Source organism: Melospiza georgiana, chromosome 3 (genome assembly GCF_028018845.1).
Source record: "Melospiza georgiana isolate bMelGeo1 chromosome 3, bMelGeo1.pri, whole genome shotgun sequence".
Taxonomy (NCBI): Eukaryota; Metazoa; Chordata; class Aves; order Passeriformes; family Passerellidae; genus Melospiza; species Melospiza georgiana.
In genome coordinates, this window is record NC_080432.1 from 1,951,975 (window position 1) to 1,973,138 (window position 21,164).

General features: G+C 51.7%; 1 protein-coding gene across 3 annotated transcripts in view; it reads left to right on the forward strand.

Moving 5' to 3' along the window:
• The window catches only part of EXTL3 (exostosin like glycosyltransferase 3), a 159,151-nt gene extending 139,450 nt beyond the window's left edge, over positions 1 to 19,701 (forward strand). For all 3 annotated transcript variants that reach the window (XM_058020364.1, XM_058020363.1, XM_058020365.1), the window contains 4 exons: positions 14,203 to 14,330; positions 17,294 to 17,438; positions 18,272 to 18,400; positions 19,223 to 19,701. In XM_058020364.1, coding sequence (XP_057876347.1) covers positions 14,203 to 14,330; positions 17,294 to 17,438; positions 18,272 to 18,400; positions 19,223 to 19,432 — 612 coding nt within the window. In that variant the 3' untranslated portion in view covers positions 19,433 to 19,701. The remainder of the gene's footprint in view (positions 1 to 14,202; positions 14,331 to 17,293; positions 17,439 to 18,271; positions 18,401 to 19,222) is intronic.
• Positions 19,702 to 21,164: the final 1,463 nt, after the last annotated feature.

Genomic DNA, 21,164 nt, shown 5'->3' on the forward strand with positions numbered 1-21,164 from the left:
AAGGTTCATCTCCTGTGAAAAACCATTGCACTGAAATATCCACTTGTATGTCTCCATATAAATTCAGAGAAATGCTGTTTTCACCTATTCCCAGATTTTCTAACAGCAGAAAGATGGGTAATCTGAAGCTTTTATCTTCCCAGATAAGACTTTCACATCCAAATATTTCAGCAAATTCTTCATCTTCCTGAATGCTCATTTGAACTGAACTCTGAGGGGTTTGAGCTTCGTGGAGGGAACAGAAATGGGTTTTGTTCTCCACACTGAAAGCATTTGGGGCAGGGAAGTTCCATTTCCAGCCTGATCATGGCTTTGATCTCTGAGCTGCCCTGGCTTGTGGGAGCCTGGCTTATCTCTGTGATAAGAGACAGCCCCATCCTGGCCTGTGACAGGAGAGAGCTGAGAGGGAATAAGAAAAGCCTCCAGGACAGCCATAAACTGGATAATTCTTTCCAACAGGGCTCATTTTCCTCTTGCTCTCAATGCAGGTGACAACACAAACTGCTTTCAAACCACTGGTATTAATTAGGCTGATTTTATCAGAAGTTTATAAAAGGAATTGTTTTGAATTGTGACTCATTTATGTGATCTGTGTAATTTCTAACACATGCTGGTCCTTAATTCCCAACCCATACTGGCTTGTGGGAGTCTGGATTCATCCCAACCATGTGTTTGGCACCAATTATTGATGGAAGCATTTTTTCCTCCTGGATTTTGTTGAAGCAAGTCTTGGGATAAATCAGGGTTTGAAGGACATGACGTTGTTCATGGCTTGAGTTCTCTGCTCTCCTGGGTAGAAGAGTGACGGGCTGGTGTGAGATGTGGACAAGGTACAGCAGGATTTAGCCAAGGATTCCAACAATTAGGATCCAGAAATTGAAGTTTGTGAGCAAAGGGAAATTCATAGAAACCTCTCTAGACCTGGTATCCAGATTGGCTCTGGCACCTGGAGGGAAAATGGTGTAAAATTTGGGGCAGATGCCTCTCCCTTTATTTGGCCACGTCCAGGGGGACATCCCAGCCCTGTCCTCTGCTGCTGGAGCTGCTGGAAACTGCAGTTCTCAATGAGTTGTGCTCCTGGAACAACAGCAACAACGAGGGATTAAATACCAATTTGAGGATTGTGGTGTGGGCACTGGGACAGTTCCATAAAGGAGCTCTCATCCCTGCATGGTGGATTTGAGGGCAGCAAAGCTTCGTTTCACCCAGAGCTTCCCCAGTGAGATCTCAGCCTTCTCAGCTCAGAAGTGCCTGGAAGGCTCCTGGTCTGGAATCCACCTGGCAGCCAAAAGTGAGTTTCTGTGCCTCAAGCCCATGGCTTGAGTTCTCTGCTCCTCTGGGTAGAACTGTGATGGGCTGGTGTGAGACATGGACAAAGGTAAAGCAGGAATTAGCCAAGGATTCCAGCAATTAGAATCCAGAAATTGAAGTTTGTGAGCAAAGGGAAATTCATAGAAACCTGTCTAGACCTGGTATCCAGATTGGCTCTGGCACCTGGAGGGAAAATTGTGTAAAATTTGGGGCAGATGCCTCTCCCTTTATTTGGCCACGTCCAGGGGGACATCCCAGCCCCGTCCTCTGCTGCTGGAGCTGCTGGAAATTGCAGTTCTCAATGAGTTGTGCTCCTGGAACAACAGCAACAATGAGGGATTAAATACCAGTTTGAGGATTGTGGTGTGGGCACTGGGACAGTTCCATAAAGGAGCTCTCATCCCTGCATGGTGGATTTGAGGGCAGCAAAGCTTCATTTCACCCAGAGCTTCCCCAGTGAGATCTCAGCCTTCTCAGCTCAGAAGTGCCTGGCAGGCTCCTGGTCTGGAATCCACCTGGCAGCCAAAAGTGAGTTTCTGAGTGCTTTATGGTTGCTGCTCCCAGGCACATAAACATTAATAAATCCTCTGTCCTCTTCCCATCAAAACAATAACCTGCCTGCAAACTTGATGGCTCTGCTTCTGTATCAGAGTCTATATTCCAGGTTTTTAGTAGCTGCTCAGTGAGTTACAGCCTGACTCCAATTCCCTCCTCCCTTTGTGGGGCTGTGATGTTCATTTGGATGCCCTCAGACACAAATGTTTGCACTGGAGCTCTTTGTGGGACGGGTCGGAGCAGCTTTGAAATGTTGGAAACATCTCGGAGCATCCTTGGGTGTGATGCATTCCAAAGAATGAGATGCACCAATGGGAGCAAATTTACAAATAATGGCACCTGCTCTGTCAGGTGTTTTGTTTTCCTGCTGTGGTGGAAATCCTGTCTGACAGGTCTCCAGGAGGAACCTGCTGAAGAAGTAATTGCACAACAATACAGAGGATTTGCACTGACGAAAGCCTCTGGTAATTAAAGCAGCCGGGCCGTGAGCCAAAGAGCAAAGTGTGGAAAGATAAGCTCTGCCTCACTTAGTGAGCAGAAAGGAGGCATTTCCAATAATCCCCTGGGATCCCAGCCCTTGGATTCCCAGCACTCTGCTCTTCCCTGCCTCTCTGCTGTGCGTTTCTGTGGCTCCAGGATGGAAGTTGCTGGGTTCCCTCCCGTGCCATGACCTGGCTCTGATGTCCTGGCAAGGGCAGGAGACCTCAGGGGTGCTCCTGATCCCCCTCCTGACTTCTCCATCTCACAGATGAGATGTGACAGCCCCTCCCAGATCCGCCCCAAGCTCCCAGTGTGTTTGCCATTTCCAGGGAAATCACAGGTGCAGGAATTAGCTGAGGGAGATCTGGGCTTTCAGACTTTACAAGTTTTGAGGGTTTGAGTGTTTATTGAAATCTGGCTGGGGAGTTGCAGCCTGTGAGTGGTTCTTGGGCTCTTGTGTGGTTGTCCAGGCTCTCCTTTGGCTCTTCAAGGATAACAAGGAGCTCCTGCCTGGCCTGACACAGCTCTGAGTGCTCCGCTGGGACAGTGAGGCAGGCAGGGAAATGAAGATTTTGCCCAAAATAAAGCCAGGCTTTCCCAGCCAGTTCCTTGTGGCAGCTTCCCTGTGATTCCCAAAACAGATCCAGGAGCTGGGAGCCACTTCAGAGCAGGGGTCACTCCAAGCTGGTGTGTTCCTCAGGCTCTCTCTGCTCCAGGCATCTGCAGCTGGCCCAGCCAAACTCCTGCTCAGTCCCAGGCTCTGAGTTATGTCAAACAGGAGGGTGGGATCTGTCCCCAGGCTCAGTGACTGCACACATCATGCCTGAATTGTTGGTATTTACCAGGCTGGGAGGTTTTGGCTACCCACAAATGGTTTGAATCCCTCATCCCTGAGCTCCAGGAAGGAACACTGCGCCTTTTGGATGGAGTTAGGAGCTGCTGCCTGCCCTCTTTCTGCGTCTTTGTGTGTTCTCTTTCTCAGCAGTGGCCCCAAATGGCACCTCTGTGTTTTAGCTGATATTAGCAGAGTGGGTTGGGTACAGGCAGTGTGAGGAAGGTGTCCCCATTCCATCAGAACAACATTTTTGATGTTAAAGTTGCCACTAAAGCAGCCAGGGAGGAAGAAGAGGCACAGAGGGTGAAGTTGAGAGTTGACAAATAACAGTGTGCAGATGTCCTGCTGGTGCCGGATCCGTGCTGGGGACGCTCCTGCTGCCATCCATTGTCACCCTGGGGTGTCTCAGCCCTGGCATCTGGGACTGGGCAGAATTCCATTGGAATTTTCAGGCCTTGAATGCCAAGACAGCATTTGCCAGGTGAAAACAGCCAGGTTCATCCAGCTGCAGCTTGAGAGAGAGTTGGGAAAGGACGGTGACATCTGCCAGGACATCACACTGGGGCACCTCCAGTGCCAGGTTCAGTTTGGATTTGGGTTTCAGATTTGGGTTATCAGTATCAAAACTCCCCAAAGAACGAGCTCTTTCTTCTTGAAATGACTTTTTTTTGGCTTCCCAGCAAACAGCAGCTCATAAATCTGGCTCGTGGTCCCAGACCTGCCAGTGGAAGTTGGATCATGAGCTTTGCACTCTGCAGTTTTTCCCTCTGAGCTTTCATGAGAAGCACACACAGGAATTTTGGGAAGTGGAGAAGGGAATGAGCTGCAGCAGTGGAAGTATTGGAACATGACAGCGTGTTATCCCAGGGACCTTCTTTGAGCCAAATAATTACAATTAATTGTAAAATAAATCTAATTGGACAAGCAGCTCCATGTGCATCTCTAATTGCACAGCCACTAACAGCAACACACAGAGAATAAAAATCAGTGTCTGCTGCATCCCTTTCATGTTAAAAGGAGCATCCTTCTCCTCTCCTTTCTCTGGGAAGATGCACAGCTGCTCCTGGATGAAAATGAATAAATAATCAGTTTTATTTGGATCTCAAGCTGCTTGCTCCTCTCGGAGACGAGCGACCCACTGATCTCAGCTGAGGAGTTTAAAGGGAGACCAAGTGTTTGCACATTTTCTGTGCATGGACACAGCATCATAAAAAAAAAAAAAAAAAGCCTTTCCATGGTCTCTTCCTGTGTGGTTTTGTTCTCAGCAGGGGATAATTTATGCTGGGTTTTATGTTGCATTATTTAATTACACGTATTTTTAAAATGCCTCTGTTTTGCCAATTTACATTCAACCTGCGCTGCCTTTGCCTGGCTTTGGAGCTAAATACCCTTCTGATACCTCTGGAGATGAGTCTTAAAATAGTCTATAAATCCTTTTAATTCAGAGTTGGAAAATGCTCCAAGTCAGAGGCAGCAAAGCTGGAGGTTCAGGGCATAAAGGCTGTGGCTGTTTCAAGGTGAAGAGGAAGGAGCAGGGAATAATTAATACATGAGAAAGGGATAACAGGAACTTCCCAATCCATCTTTACAAGGCAGGATTAAAGGGAAAACAAGAAGGTGAAGAATTGCCAGGGGAAAGCACTGTAAAAAGCAGGGACAGCTCCTCAGGCAGTGCATGGCTGAGGAAACATCCTGCTCAGAGTGTCAGGGTTGGGCTGGATGCTCAGATAAATGGAATTTTGGGAAAATCCAGAGGATTTCTATGGGATGGGTGAGGACTGATGTCCCCCTTGGACACCACAGCTCCATCCCAGCACGTCCTGGGACTCATCCAGCCCTGGAACAAGGCTGGGAATGGTGAGGGGGGTTGGTGGGGACAGACCAGTCACGAGAGGGGCTCATCCCCTGTGGCTTTGGCTGGATGCAGGAGGATCCAGGATCTGCCTCTGGATGTGCCTTTAGGAGCTGAGGTCCCAGCCATTCCCATTTATTGATTTATCAGGATCTGAGTGCGTTAACCCCGGGATAACACCCAAATACCACTGTCCTAAAAACCACAAACATGCTGCTCAGAGTGTCAGGGTTGGGCTGGATGCTCAGATAAATGGAATTTTGGGAAAATCCAGAGGATTTCTATGGGATGGGTGAGGACTGATGTCCCCCTTGGACACCACAGCTCCATCCCAGCACATCCTGGGGCTCATCCAGCCCTGGAACAAGGCTGGGAATGGTGAGGGGGGTTGGTGGGGACAGACCAGTCACGAGAGGGGCACATCCCCTGTGGCTTTGGCTGGATGCAGGAGGATCCAGGGTCTGCCTCTGGATGTGCCTTTAGGAGCTGAGGTCCCAGCCATTCCCATTTATTGATTTATCAGGATCTGAGTGTGTTAACCCCGGGATAACACCCAAATATCACTGTCCTACCAAACACCTCAGAGCTGCTTTTTGCGCATCTGCGATTTCACCTCCACGTCCCAGGTTTTTTAAACATTCATTATCACAAACACAAAAGAAGATCTTTTTTTTTTTTTTTTTTTTTTTTTACAAAATGCCAGCTTGCTCAGATCTGGCAGTGTGTCTGGCAGGAGCTTTGGCACCCTGCTCACACAGTGTCAAAGTGCAGGGCAGCAATTCCTGCTGGGTTTGCAGCTCATCCAGAGCTGCCACAAACGCCCTGGAGTGCTGTGTTGTGCCAGACTCATTTCCTCGAGTTTTTGGGTCTGTGTTGGGAAAAAGAGCGAGGTTTTGGGGAGGAGAGGTATCATGCCAGGGCCTTGGCTGTGGTGGAAATGCCGTGCTGGCATCCTATCTCCTCCTGTCCATGAGGCTCTGCCAATGTGCCTGGAGGAGCCTCGTGTTGTATCGAGTGAATCCAGATTATTTCATTTCTCATGAAATTAAGAACTCCTGGCTGAGCCAGAGGCCTGGATCTGTTGGCTTTGGAGAGCAGGATGCTGGCCAGCAGGAGCTGGATGGATTTGTGTCCTCTGAGGGTTTTCTCCTGGTGGGAGTTGGGGTTGGCAGGAGGGAAAAGGTTCTGCGTGGGCAGGGCGGTGTGAGGCTGCACTGGGGAACCTTCAGTGAGCAGCACCATGGTTGTCCTTGGTGGGGGCAGCCAGGCAGATCTGAGGTCTGGGCTGAGAGCCACAGCGACCCTGCCAGCTCCTGTGGAGCAGCTCAGCCTGCCCAGAACAGGTAGTGATAAAACACTGAGAAAATGGAGTTTAAAATGTGGCCGTGCTCGGGCTCGCGGGATTTACTCCAATGTCACCTCGCTGGGAATGGCTGCAGAGATTCTGGGTGGCATCTCTGGTGATGACAGAGCTCCTTTGGCTTCTCCTTGGCACCTGGCCTTGGCTGCTTGTCATGGAGCCAGCCTGCCTGGGCTCAGCCTCTTCTGTCCTTGCGTGAAATGAGCTCAGAGACACCAGGATCAAAGCGAAGGGAACCTCAGGGTGGAGCTTCCATATGGAGCCAGTGCCAGAATTCCCGCTGGAGCCAGGATGTTGAGAGAATCCCAGAATCATTCAGGCTGGAATGATCAGAATCCCAGAATCATTGAGGCTGGAAAGATCAGAATCCCAGAATCATTCAGGCTGGAATGATCAGAATCCCAGAATCATTCAGGCTGGAATGATCAGAATCCCAGAATCATTGAGGCTGGAATGATCAGAATCCCAGAATCCTCCAGGCTGGAATGATCAGAATCCCAGAATCATTCAGGCTGGAATTATCAGAATCCCAGAATCATTCAGGCTGGAATGATCAGAATCCCAGAATCATTCAGGCTGGAAAGATCCTTCAGGGCCATAGAGTCCAGGCTGTGCCCGATGTCACTGAGTGCCACATCCTGGGACACCTGCAGGGATGGAGACCCCAAACCTCCCTGGGCAGCCCCTTCCAATGCCCAACCACCCTTTCCATGAGGAAATTCCTGCTCTTTACCCAGCCTGGGGCTTTGTCCCTGTCTGACACCCCACGTTTGCTGCTTGGCTCCGTGCAAACTCGTTCTGAGAGCCTCACTCCCAAACAGTGACCCAGTCCCAGGAGATGCTCTTTGGTGGCACCAGGCAGAGCTGTTGTTGTGTTCCTCCTGCCCATCTCTGGTTGCATTTGCAGAGCAGCAGGTGCCAGTCTGATCTCACACCTCGGCTGCAGAGGGAGCAGGAGTGGGAATGAAGGATGTGGTTTATTCACTTTATGGATCTGCACACCCTCCAGGGAGCCTTGTCAATAATCCATCCCAGCACCTGTGCCTGATGTGTAGAGGAGGGACCCTGGTGAATCTCACTCTGTGGGTCTCAAGTGCCAATCCAAGCAACTTTCTTCATCAAAACATGTCTGGATTTGGCCGAATTCAGAGTTGAAAATAAAGGATGAAGATTAAAATTGAGGAGTTGAAAATAAATGTACGTGACAGGGCGGCTTCAGGGATACTTGGAACTTCTTGTTCCCTTTTCCCAGAGTTTGCCACCTCCCAAAGTCCTCCAACAGAGCCCTTCCTGACCTCTATTAAGCCTTGATTGGCCGATTTTTAATTGATTTCTTCCCTACATGTGCACATGGGAGAGCTGGAGAAGCCTTGGCAGAGGGGAAGGAGGGTGGGAATGCTCAGCTGGGGATGAGGATGTGGGTGGGATGAAGATCAACAATGGTGGCACCTCTGGAGCCAAGTTCCAAGCCTGGGCTGCTCAGACTGGTCACCTACTGTGAGAAATTGATTTAAAAATAATTCTCAAAATTATTAAAAATAATTCTCAAAGTCTCCTGACAGAAAGCCCACAGTTTTGTACATCTGTGTGCAAACTTTGAGATGAGCTGCATTAGGAAGGCCACGGAGTAGAGATGACATTGTTGAGAGAGAGATTGAACCAGGAACAAGTTTCAACAGGTTTCAAAATAGGGCCTTGCAGAAACACCAGGTATTTTAGAGAATTTAGAACTGTGAAAGATGCATTGTGGGGTAAAAATAGAGGTGATTGGTGTTGGAAGTGTTAGCAGCACTGTGTGGCAAAAGCTGGGAAACATTTCTGAGGTGTTGTAACCAGGAAATAGGGTGGCTTCTGCTGGAATGGTGCTGAGTTTTACATCTCTTATGTCTCACCCTTCACCAAGACTGAAAATGGAATAAAACAGTTTAAAAGCCTCTCAGCTGGCCCTTCTCTGTAAAAGCTGGGAAAACCAAGAGCCCCTGATCCAGGAGAGGAGGGGAAAAAGCTGGGAAAACCAAGAGCCCCTGATCCAGGATCTGAGTTAACCCTTTCTGATCCAGGAGGTGAGTTAACCCTTTCTGATCCAGGAGGTGAGTTAACCCTTTCTGGTCCAGGATCTGAGTTAACCCTTTCTTATCCAGGAGGTGAGTTAACCCTTTCTGGTCCAGGATCTGAGTTAACCCTTTCTGGTCCAGGAGAGGAGTTAACCCTTTCTGATCCAGGATCTCAGTTGACCCTTTCTGATCCAGGAGGTGAGTTACCCTTTCTGGTCCAGGATCTGAGTTAACCCTTTCTGCACGGAGAGGATCCGAGTCCTGTTCTTCAGTGGAGCAAAGGGAGCTCGTGGTGTCCCCACCCCACCCTGATTTGTCCCCCAGCCCCTTTGGGTAGAATCTCTCGTTTTTGGCAAAGATGGAAGTGGTTCCTTTACCTGAGAGCTCACTCGGTGTCTCCCCCAGTTTACCCAGCTCTCCTCAGGGCATCCTCCAGGCGTTTTTCCCCTGACGTGAGCAATGAGGCACCCAGGCTCTTGCAGAGTTTGCTCTTTGCCCGGGAATCAGTCCAGTCCACTGAGCTGTCAGAGCTTCTCCAAGGGCACGGGCATTCCTCGTGTTTCCACCATCCAATGATATGTGACACTTCATTTAAAGCTTGAGCATGAGGCCTCAGCAGCAAGGAGACTGCTGGAAGGTATTGATTTTGCCGCCTTTTTTTTGTGTGTTTATGTATAAAAATGTGTTTTACGGTATTGGTAGAAGGACATTATTGCTGGGCAGACTCTGGATTTATGCCCTGGTTTAGTTTTCTCTCAGGTTTTTTTAAGATCCATTTGTTTGGGGTGTCTGTGAGCAACAAAATACTGGCAGGAAATGGATGTTGTGGATTTGTGGGGCTTGTGCTCCTTAGTTAAACAAATCCCAGGTTGTGGAACTGAATCACCTGGAACTGATTTTCTAACTCATTTTCTTCTCCTCCTAAAAGGAGAAGAAGCTTCTGATGTGGTCTGTTGGGTGCTTGGAGGCATCTTAGGTGTCTCCAAACTTTGCAAACTGCTCAGGAGGTTCATGGTTTTGAGCTCTGGGCCTTTTAGCTGATGGCAAAGGGTTTTAAAGAGAATTAATCCCAAACAAAAGCCAAAAATAACCAAAATAAGGTGAGCAGGGCAGAGTCTGGGGTGGGTTTGAGTCTGGAGGGGTTGGAATTTGGTGCAGGACCCACCACTGATGTTCTCTCTGAGTCTGGAGCCCGCGCTGTGAGGGGAGATGGGGCTGCTGATGGGCTGGGGTCTCTCTTGGGATTCTCTGGCAGATTTTGTGTCCTCCTCACTGCTTGAATCTCCTTGGGAAGGAATCTGCTGACTCCCAGGGCCGAGGGAACATCTGTCCTCGGGGTTGGACAGAGCTCTTGGCTCGAGACCATGAAGGAACGAAGTTGTGGCAGAATTGGTCATTAAAATGATGGAAGGGCAGGAGAAGCAGTGCTGGGGGAGAGATGGAGACCCCAGAGTCTGGGAAAGGACAGAGGGAGGGTTGGAGATGGCCCCTCTGGGCTCTCTGGGGGTGAGACCCAGCAGGGCAGGGGGTGGGAGCTCAGGGGAGACAATTCCCATGGAGCAGCGCTGGTGTTTGAGGGAAAAGGGAATTCTGCCACTCTGGGAGACAGCACACCCTCCTGGCAGAGCTCTCCCAGCGCCAGCTCCTCTGCCCTGGGGCTCACAGCACGTTCATGCTGGTGACTCGGAGGATTCCAGAATGATCTTTGGTGGGAAGGAACCTCAAAGCCCATCTCACCCCACCCCTGCCATGGGCAGGGACACCTCCCGCCATCCCAGGGTGCTCCAGCCTGGCCTTGGACACTTCCAGGGACACTTCACAACCCAGGGACAGCGGGAAGTTCACATCAGGGAAAGCCAAGAGAAACCTGGGAGCCCTGGCTGCCCCATCTGAGCAAGGTTCAGTGACATTCATCAGGGCCACAGGGCCACATTACCCAGCTCCAAATGTCCCTTCCCTCCCTCAAACAGCTCCTCCGCCTGCTCCCATGTGATCCCTGCCCAGCCCCAGCTCCTCCCTCCTCTCTCAGCTGCACGGGGTCAATGTCAAGATCAGGGTCTTCTGCACTTTTTGGAGATGCTTCATCACCACTCAAATGGGAGCTGTTCTGTTCCAGGCAGCCTGATCAATCACACCAAGAAAATTAAATCGCTTCATGTGTTGGGTCAGCCATATTTACACAGCAGGTGGGGTTTTATCCCACACAGTTTATTGCAAAGCAAGGTGGGAATTCAAATCCCAGAATGGTTTGGGAGGGAAGGAACCTGAAAGATCAACCCATGCCAACCCCTACCATGGCAGGGACACCTTCCACTGTCCCAGGCTGATCCAAGCTCATCCAACCTGGTCTTGGACACTTCCAGGGATCCAGGGGCAGCCACAGCTTCTCTGGGAATTCTATTCCAGGGCCCCACCATCCTCACAGGGAACAATTCCTTCCCAATATCCCATCCATCCCTGCCCTGTGGCAGTGGGAGCCATTCCCTGTGTCCTGTCCCTCCATGCCTTGTCCCCAGTCCCTCTCCTCTTGTATTTGAGGGGTTCCCAGATGAAGGAAGGAAATTATGAATCTGACTCCATGTTCCTAGAAGGCTAATTGATTATTTTATGATACTATATTATATGTTATATATAATACTATATTATATACCATATTATATACCATATTATATATTATATTATATTATATTATATTATATTATATTACATTACATTACATTACATTACATTACATTACATTACATTATATTATATTATATTATATTATATTATATTATATTATATTATATTATATTATATTATATTATATTATATTATATATAAAGAATACAGAAAGGATACTTACAGAAGGCTATAAGATAATAAAAACGTAATAAAGAAAACTTGTGACTCTTTCCAGAGCCTTGACACAGCCTGGCTGTGATTGACCAAAGAGTGGAAACAATTCACATGAATATATTATATACTAAAGAATACAGAAAGGACACTTACAGAAGGCTAAAATATAATAAAAACAAATTAAAGAAAACTCGTGTCTCTTTCCAGAGCCTCAACACAGCTTGACCCCGATTGGCCAATGAGTCAAAACAATTCACATGAAACCAATCAAACCATCACCTGTTGGATAAACAATGTCCAAACACATTCCAAAGCAGCAAAACACAGGAGAGGCAAATCAGATAATTATTGTTTTCCTTTTCTCTGAGGCTTCTCAGCTTCCCAGGAGGGGAATCCTGGGCAAAGGGATTTTTCCAGAAAATGAGATGGTGACACTCTGCAGCTCTTCAGGCCCTGGAGGGGGCTCTGAGCTCTCCCTGGAGTTTTCCCACTCCAGCATTTCCAGCTCCTTCCCAGAGCTGAGCACGGGGTGTGGAGTTGTCTCCTCCTGCTTCCCTCCTCACCCCATCCCACCCCGATTCCTGCGTCCCATTTTCCAGCAGTTCCCAGGCAGAGAAGGAACCCCTGGGAGCATCTGCTGCCTCTGGAAAACCCTTCAGCCCCTGAGCTGGGTTTTGTGATGCTCCTCCACCCTGGGGAGGTGTCCCTGCCCTGCTTTTTCCATGTCCTGATGAACCCACAGAGCTCCTGGGGCGGGAATGCTGCTGCCTCAGCTCTGGCCCTGCTTTTCCACAGCCCGGAGCTGCCCAGTTTGCTCACTTGCAGTGAATTGTTGGTGCTTTTGATGCCTCTTCAGTGCAGCATTCAACATTCAACATGTTCCTGCTGAGTTTTCCATCCCCCCTGGAGCTGTCGGCAGATGAAAGCTCCCAGGCTGGCTTTCCATGGGAATTTAATCATCCCAGCTGTCACGCAGATCCTGATACAAATATTTCCCCTGTTAATGGTTTCAGCGTGGGCTTTTTTGTGGGATCAGATGTGATCTTATTTAATGGAGCTCTCTTGCTGTGGTGCTTTGGTCTTTTCACCGGGCTGGGCTTAATTTTTTAAATGGGGATTGTTCAGAGCAGAGGCAGGGAAAGGACCGGAGGGGTTGAATGGGGTGGGAAATGTGGGATGGACAAAGTGACTTTGGATCAGCAGGGGAAAGGATCCAGGGTGTGTGGGGCTGTCAGGAATGGTGTGAAACTGTGCCAGGGGAGGGTTAGGCTGGAAATCAGGAAAAGGTTCTTCTCCAGAGGGTGTCAGGCACTGGAACAGCTCCCCAAGGAATGGTGACATTCCCAATGTGACATTCCCCAAGGTGCCAGGAGCATTTGGACAATGCCCATAGGGATTCACGGGGTGGGATGGTTGGGGTGTCTGTGCAGGGATTGGACTGGATGATCCTGGTGTGCTCCTTCCAGCCCCGTGATTCTGTACTGTGGTTCTTGGAAGAGGGGGAAGTTCAGTGGGGTTTTCCAGCTGTGTGGCTGGGATGGGGGAATTGCTGGAGCTGCTGCTGGGCTGAGCCAACACTGTGGCTTTGGAGCACTCCCCACCCCAGGCCCACTGGGTGGACATTCCCTGGTCTAGGGAGACACCAGAAGCTTCCCTCAAAAAGCTCTCAGACCCCACTGGCTCCTTCCCCTGTTCCTGTGTCTGCTCCTGTGTCCCTGAGCCTCTCCTCCCTATTCCCTGTCTGAATCTCTCCCTTGTCCTGCCCCGAGACCAGGATCAGACCCAAACTCAGCCTCTCTGGGTGAGTGCTGGCACCTGAACGTCTGAATAGAACATTGTGGATATTATGCAAAGATTCTTTTTACTTCCTTACCCTGGACTACACCAGCAGCAATTCAGCTCCTGCAGGCCACCACAGCTGGCACAGCCCCAGCCCCAGACTCTCGCCTTGTCCCCTGCAGCCCCATAAATGTCACAGGTTGTCAGGGCCACCACAGCTGGCATAGCCCTGCCCCAAACTCCCCACTCTGGGCTCTGCAGCCCCATAAATGTCACTGTCACCCACAGGTCATCAGCGCCACCACAGCTGGCACAGCCCCAGCCCCAGACTCTCACCTTGTCCCCTGCAGCCCCATAAATGTCACAGGTTGTCAGGGCCACCACAGCTGGCACAGCCCAGCCCCAAACCCTCACCTGCTGGAACCCAGGACATTCCTCTGGCTGCCCTGGATGGCTTGAGACCCTGGCAGAGGGCTCAGAGACCTTGGCACAGTCAGACCCCTGTGCCTTTGATTTTAACCCTTGGAAACAATTACCAGCTTTGTGTGAGGAGTTACAAGCCACAAGGGTTTGAGTAGAATGTTAGTGAATTTGTCACAGGGTGGAAAAGCAGAATTTTGGGTTTTTTAGAATGGGGGTTCAGGAGGCAAGATGGAGGAATCTGGGCGTGTCCTGTCCTCCTTCTTCTTGTTGTCCTCCATCTTCTGCTGTGATGCTGGCGCTTCTGGACTGGTTTAGAGTAGAAGCTCACTGTCTAACATAGGTGATAGGTATTGGAAAATTATTGTAAATAATGTACATGTAGTTTTTAGTATAAAAAGATTACACCACCCTGAGGGCAGGCACTGTGCCACAACCCGACCTGCTGGACAGATCTCAGCAAGTTGGAGAAAGAATGTAATACGTAAGAGAAAATAAACAACCTTGAAAACCAGAGCTGAGGAATCTCGACTTCTTCTTTGGTCCCAGGGCTGGGAAAAAAGCCTCTTTAATACCTCAGGAGCCATTTCAGCAACACAAAACCCGAGACTCACCTTGTGCCCTGCAGCCCCACAAATGTCACTGATGTCACCGCAGGTCATCAGGGTCACCACAGCCCCAGCCCCAAACCCTCACCTTGTCCCTGATGTCCCCACAGGTGGTGCGCACGGAGAAGAACAGCCTCAACAACCGGTTCCTGCCCTGGGACGAGATCGAGACCGAGGCCATCCTGTCCATCGACGACGACGCCCACCTGCGCCACGACGAGATCATGTTCGGCTTCAGGTGAGCCCTGCCCACAAACTGCTCCTTCCCCACGGCCAGGACCTGCTCACAGAGCAGCCAGGGGCTGGCACATCCCTTCCTGTGGCTGCCCAGCTCTGCTCCTTGGAGAAACACACATTAATGGGGTGGGGAACCTGATCCCAGTGAGGAAACCCCATTTCCCACATTTCTTAGCCCAACTCTTCAGTTTTTACTACGCTGATAATGGCCCGGGAATGGTTTTAAGGCCTGTGGTTTGCTAGGGTGGACAGAGCCTGGAAAAGAAATCCAAGAGGCTTTCACTCCATCCGTGAGCCAGAGGCAAGGCCAGGATGATGCTCAGGTGGTGACGGTGGCTGCCACCCTCTGCTCCATGTGACACTGGGGTGTGACAGTTCTTTGGGCAGAGCAGGCAAAGACAGATAATGTCCCTCAGCAAAGGCAGATGATGTCCCCAGCAAAGGGAGAAGATGGCTCCCAGGAAAGGCAGATGTTCCCCCAGCAAAGGGAGAATGTCCCCCAGCAAAGACAGATGATGTCCCTCAGCAAAAGCAGATGATGTCCCTCAGCAGATGATGTCCCCTAGCAAAGGCAGATGATACCCCATAGCACAGGCAGATGCCACCCAGCAAAGGCAGATGATGTCCCTCAGCAAAGGGAGATGATGTCCCTCAGCAAAGGCAGAAGATGTCCCTCAGCAAAGGGAGATGTCCCTCAGCAAAGTCAGATGATGTCCCCCAGCAATGGCAGATGATGTCCCCACCAAAGGCAGAAGATGTCCCCACCAAAGGCAGATGATGTCCCCACCAAAGGCAGGTTCTGCTGCTCTCACTCCCACCCTGTTCTGCTCCAGCTCCAGCTTTCCCCTGACTTTTCCCTGGCAGAATCTCCCTGCTGACAGGGATGAGGGGGCTCCTGCTGGGGAGCTTTGTGCCAGCTGCTCCTGCAGCCAGAGCTCCCTCCCTGCCAGGAGCTGCTGGGGACTGAGGCTGCCTCAAGGAGCCTCAAGGAGCCTCAAGGAGCCACAAGGAGCCTCAAGGAGCAGGAGCTGCCATTCCCATCAGAGAACACCCAGCAGCTGCCTGGGGGTGGGACATGGGGACCAAAACCTGCTTGGGAGGGGGATTTAAAGGCACAAAATGCCTGGAAACCCACCAGGCTCCCTCAGAGAGATGAGAAATGAGGTGTGAGAGGGATTAAAGTGCAGGAGGAGGCGTCAGGATTCCTGGCTTCCCTTCCCTGCCCCATTCCAGGCTCTTTATCCAAACTGGGCTGTTTTCTCCCCTTTTTTTGGTCTCTGTTTTGCTGATTAGCCCTGGAGAGCATCAAACGAAGGTCATTATTGCCCTGTGTTAATCTCACTCATATCCCTGATTACAGACACGAAGTTCCCACAAAGCCTCCCTGTGTTAACACATTCCCAGGAGCTGCTGGAGTGAACCTCTGCCCACAGCAACTGTGCTTTGTCAAAACTTTGCTCCAGGCTTTGATTTTTGGGGCCAAAAGCATCGTATTTGCCACTCAGGAGGGAGCTGGAGGCAGGTCTCTGAGCACCCTCAGAACGATTCTCCAGAGAAATCCTGGTTTTTGTGGCTGAGCTGGGAGGAAAGCGAAGATGTGGGAGAAGTGAAAGGGAATAAATGGTTTCAACTTCCAAGTTTCGTAAACAATCACCCTGGATTGACAGGAACTGCAGCAAACAAGTGCTGGGGGGAGGACAGAGCCAGGGAAGCTGCTGGTGGTGTTGATTCCTCGGGATTATCTTGGAGTTTCATTAATTGGGGTGGAGGACTGAACAGCAAACATGTCTGTGCTCCATCAGGGTAAGGAAAGCTCAGGGAATCTTCTGCTCTCCTCCTGTAGCTCTCCCAGAACAGGGCTTGTGGGAGAAACTCACATCCAAATGAGGGAAAAACCCCAAAAATGGCACTTAGTGCCCAGTTTTGTGCCTGGCAGGAAGGGAAAACCCTTGTGTGTGCACGGGGAGTTCTCCATGCAGTCTGGGCTCACAGCTTGGGCACTGAGCAGCAGGGAGGGGGAATGAAGGATCCAGAGGAAGCCAAGCACCCCTGCCTGTGCAGGCTGGGTTTGTTTCCCAGCTCAGGCATCAGGCTCTGACTTTTTCCCTAATTATTGCAGCCAGTGTTGCAGCTCTCCTGGGGGATTCCTCTGGAGGAGCGTGAGCTGCAGATGAGAGCAGAGCATTAAGCAATCCCACGCTCCACATGCAAAATTCGGGATTTCATTCCCAAGGCTGGGCTGTGGGCACGTGTCGGGGTGAGGGAGGCACTCAGGGCTCTGGAGGCTTTTCCTGTGGGGCCAGAGCCCAGGGAGCTGCAGTTTGGGATGAGGAGCCAGCACCTTGGAAATCCAGGTCTTCCCTCAGGAGACACCGGGGCCTTCAGCGTCTCAGCAGCTTTTCACAGAATTAGGGAATTGTGGAATTTCCAGAGTCCTGGAATTGGGTGGGAAGGGACCTCAAAGCTCATCCAGTCCCACCTCTGCCTGGCCAGGGACACCTCCCACTATCCCAGGGTGCTCCAAGCCCCGTCCAACCTGGCCTTGAAGCTTTCCTTAAGGGAGGCTGATGTTATCTTGGCTTTACGGAGCTCCTGGGAGATGGAAAGTCCCAGGAATTTGGGGAAGAGACCAGGAGATGGTGGGCTTCTCCCAAGCTGAGCCTGGGCTGCTCTGGCTTTAGTTTTCTTTTAAACCTTCATTTAAAAGTTTTCTTCATTAAACCTTCATTATGAGCTACAAAATCCCTGATTTATGGGTTAGGGAGCCTTTCCTCGTGCATGAGCAGCTGGGCTGTGCTCTAGGACAGGAGCATATTTAGCACATTTTCCTTTTTGCCATTTGGGCATTCCTTGGATAAGCAGTTGCCAGCTCCTTTATGTACAGACCCTGCACCCCTTGCAGCCCCTCAGGAGCTCTGGGTGGGCTCCCAGGTTGGTGTCTCATGGGCAGTTCTGTGTTTGCAGGGTGTGGAGGGAGGCCAGGGATCGCATCGTGGGCTTCCCGGGCCGCTACCACGCCTGGGACATCCCGCACCAGTCCTGGCTCTACAACTCCAACTACTCCTGCGAGCTCTCCATGGTGCTCACTGGTGCTGCCTTCTTCCACAAGGTGAGACCTCCCCACCAGGGCCGCCCCTGCCTGCTCACAGCCACCTCTGAGGCTGCAGATCTGGGCGGTTTTTGGTTTTTTAAGGACAGATGGGGGAGTGTGACGGTGTTCACAGGGGTCCTGGGTTGAGGGAAGAGACGAGGATCTGACTCCATGTTTCAGAAGGCTTGATTTATTATTTTATGATATATATTACATTAAAACTATACTAAAAGAATAGAAGAAAGGATTTCATCAGAAGGCTGGCTAAGAATAGAATAATAAGGAATGAATAACAAAAGTTTGTGGCTTGGACTCTCTGTCTGAGCCAGCTGGGCTGTGATTGGCCATTAATTAGAAACAACCAACATGGACCAATCAAAAACCTACTTGATGCATTCTACAGCAGCAGATAATCAATGTTTACATTTTGTTCTTGAGGCTTCTCAGCTTCTCAGGAGGAAAAGTCCTAAAGAAAGGATTTTTCATAAAAGATGTCTGCGACAGGGGAGCTTTCTGCTCCTTCCCCCTCACCTTCTCCAAACTGAAACAACACAGCCAGAACCTGGTCCTGAGGGCACTGGGAAGGATCTCCAGTGGCTGTTCCTGCCACGCTGAATCCACAGCAGGATCTGAGGGGGCTGGAACCCCCATTCCTCCATTCCTGAGCTTCCAGGAGAGGGTGGTGGCTGTGGGGGATTTGCTGCTGCTGTGGATCTCAGTGTGGGATTAACTCCATCATGGGGAACATCTCCACTGGGATCCTTGAGGTTTGAGCCAGCCACACCCCACATGTCCCATTGTTGCTGTCACCTGTGGGGCACCTGGGGGACACTGTGCCTTTCCCATTGCAGTACTATGCCTACCTGTACTCCTACGTGATGCCCCAGGCCATCAGGGACATGGTGGACGAGTACATCAACTGCGAGGACATCGCCATGAACTTCCTGGTGTCCCACCTGACCAGGAAACCTCCCATCAAGGTAGAGCACCGGCAGCCAGGGCCTTGTCCCAGGGCTGGCACTGCTGGAGAAGCTCTGCTTGGGAAGTGGGTGGTGTCTGATCCAGGGAAATCCAGCTCCAGGGGGAAAGCTCAACCTTTGGAATCTGCCACAGAGCGGGTGAAGTGAGGTTTGACGTGACAGGATTGCTGAGACTGAATTCCCTGCCTGGTGAAAGGTTCCCTGCCCATGGCAGAGATGATCTCTGCTCTGGAGCCAGGCTGGGAGAGCTGGGGGTGCTCACCTGGAGAAGAGAAGGCTCCAGGGAGAGCTCAGAGCCCCTTCCAGAGCCTAAAGGGGCTCCAGGAGAGCTGGAGAGGGACTGGGGACAAGGGATGGAGGGACAGGACACAGGGAATGGCTTCCCACTGCCAGAGGGCAGGGCTGGATGGGATATTGGGAAAGAATTGTTCCCTGTGAGGATGGGGAGGCCCTGGCACAGGGTGCCCAGAGAAGCTGTGGCTGAACCTGGATCCCTGGAAGTGTCCAAAGCCAGGCTGGAGCACCCTGGGACAGTGGGAGGTGTCCCTGGCCGTGGCAGAGGTGGGACTGGATGACTTTGAGCTCCCTTCTGAATCCTGAGATTCCCTCTGTATCCGAGCCCCCTGGCAGTGCCCAGGCTGGGCTCTGTGGGCAGTGTGGCACTGTCACCTGTGTCCCTCCTGGCTGGGCTGTGGCAGTGACACCTGTGTCCCTCCTGGCAGTGCCCGGGCTGTGGGCAGTGTGGCACTGACACCTGTGTCCCTCCTGGCAGTGCCCGGGCTGTGGGCAGTGTGGCACTGACACCTGTGTCCCTCCTGGCAGGTGACCTCCCGCTGGACCTTCCGCTGCCCCGGCTGTCCCCAGGCTCTGTCCCACGACGATTCCCACTTCCACGAGCGGCACAAGTGCATCAACTTCTTTGTGAAGGTGTACGGGTACATGCCCCTGCTCTACACCCAGTTCCGCGTCGACTCGGTCCTCTTCAAGACCCGCCTGCCCCACGACAAGACCAAATGCTTCAAGTTCATCTAGGATGGGAGAGCTGCACCCTGCCAGCTGCCAGCTGAGGCAGGAGAGGCCGGCACGGGGCTGCTTTGGTGGGCTGTGAGTGCAGAAGGCTGTGGGAAATGGGCCAGCCTGGATTGGGATGGGCTCTTCCCTCTTCCCAAAGTGGCTCACCTGGACAGGGAGTGGGATCCCATAGCCCCTGTGAGGACACACCTGGACAGGGAATGGGACCCCATGGCTCCTGTGAGGACACACCTGGACAGGGAATGGGACCCCATGGCCCCTGTGAGGACACACCTGGAACAGGGAATGGGACCCCATGGCTACACCTGGACAGGGAATGGGACCCCGTGGCTCCTGTGAGGACACACCCACGGATCATACACTGAGAAATGGCTCGCTGGCCACTGGCTCTGCCCCTTCGCTAGCCAAGGGCAGCCGTTCTTTTTAATTATAATTATTGTTATTTAAAATGAAAGTGTTTTAGATTTGCCACGTGAGGCGCTTTTTTTGTTTTTTTTTTCTTTTCCCTCCCCTCTCCCCGCCCCATTTTCCCCTCTGGACCCTTCAGCCCATCCCAGGGTGCTGTAGCAAGGCCAGGTTGGAGGTGTTTGGGCAGCTCCTGTTAGCACTGCTGTCCCCATCCTTCCTGCCATGGCACAGCCCTTCCCACCCACCACATCCTGGCTGCTCTTGCCCTGTGGCTGCTACTGAGGCCTCTCAGGTGTCACCAGGTGAGGAGCCCTTTGCTCTGCTCCCCACCCTGAGCCCCTGGACAGGGGTGGGGTTGGCCTGGATGGTCCTGCCTGGCTCCAGCTCTGGCCCCTGTGCTGTTCCCGTGCTGCAGCCCAGGGGGTTCAGTTGCTGCTGTCTCAGTGTCTTTCCCACCTTGTCCTGCTGATCCTCTAAAGACAGGGAGCGTGTCTGGGGCTTAGGGAAGATCCACCTGCAGCACAGCCAGGGCTCCTGCAGGCTCTGACCCTTCTCTGTGCTCAGCCTGGGTGTGCCAGAGCTGCAGTTCCCACTCTGCCTCGTCCCCATCCCAGAGCTCTCCGTGCCTGTGTCGGGTTTGCCGTGGGCCTCAGCACAGCTGCCTTAACCCCAGCCCATCCTCACAGCCTGGCTCTGGGCTGTGTCTGACGCTTAATCCCAGCAGGAGTTTCCTAGAATCTCATCTTCACACAGATGCTGCTGGGATCAGGTTCACAGCGTGGGTTTGGAGCTGGTTCCTCTCCTCCAGAGCAAAATGCTGTCACACTGTGACCACCCGAGCTCAGCCTCAGGCCCACTGGACACGAGGGGAGCACAGGAGGGAAGGGCAGAGCTTGGCCCTCATGTGGTGTTAACCCTCAGCACATCCCAGATGTTTGTGAGCAGCCTGGAGAAGTTGCTGGGTAGGTGGGAAGGTGGCACTTGTGCGGTCACCTCGATGTCCCTGGATGTCACCCCTGCTGTGTGGGAGCAGGGATGGTCCAGCAGCAGCTCCTGGGCTCATTCCCAAGGTCAGCCCTGCCCGTGCTCCTCCTGCACCACGTTCTGGGGCCTCTCCAAACTGCTCTCCCCAGGCTTTCCTATCAGCACTGACACTTCCTCTGTGGGAAGGGGAGGGAAGGAGCAGCCTGTTCCCAGCAGAGCCCACGGCTCGTGCCTTCACCAGCACCACCACTGACCACAGCAAAATGGATCAAGGAATCTTTTCCTAGGTTGTTTTTTCCCTTTCCATTCCCTTTTTGTTTTAACATCAGATGCCCAAAAC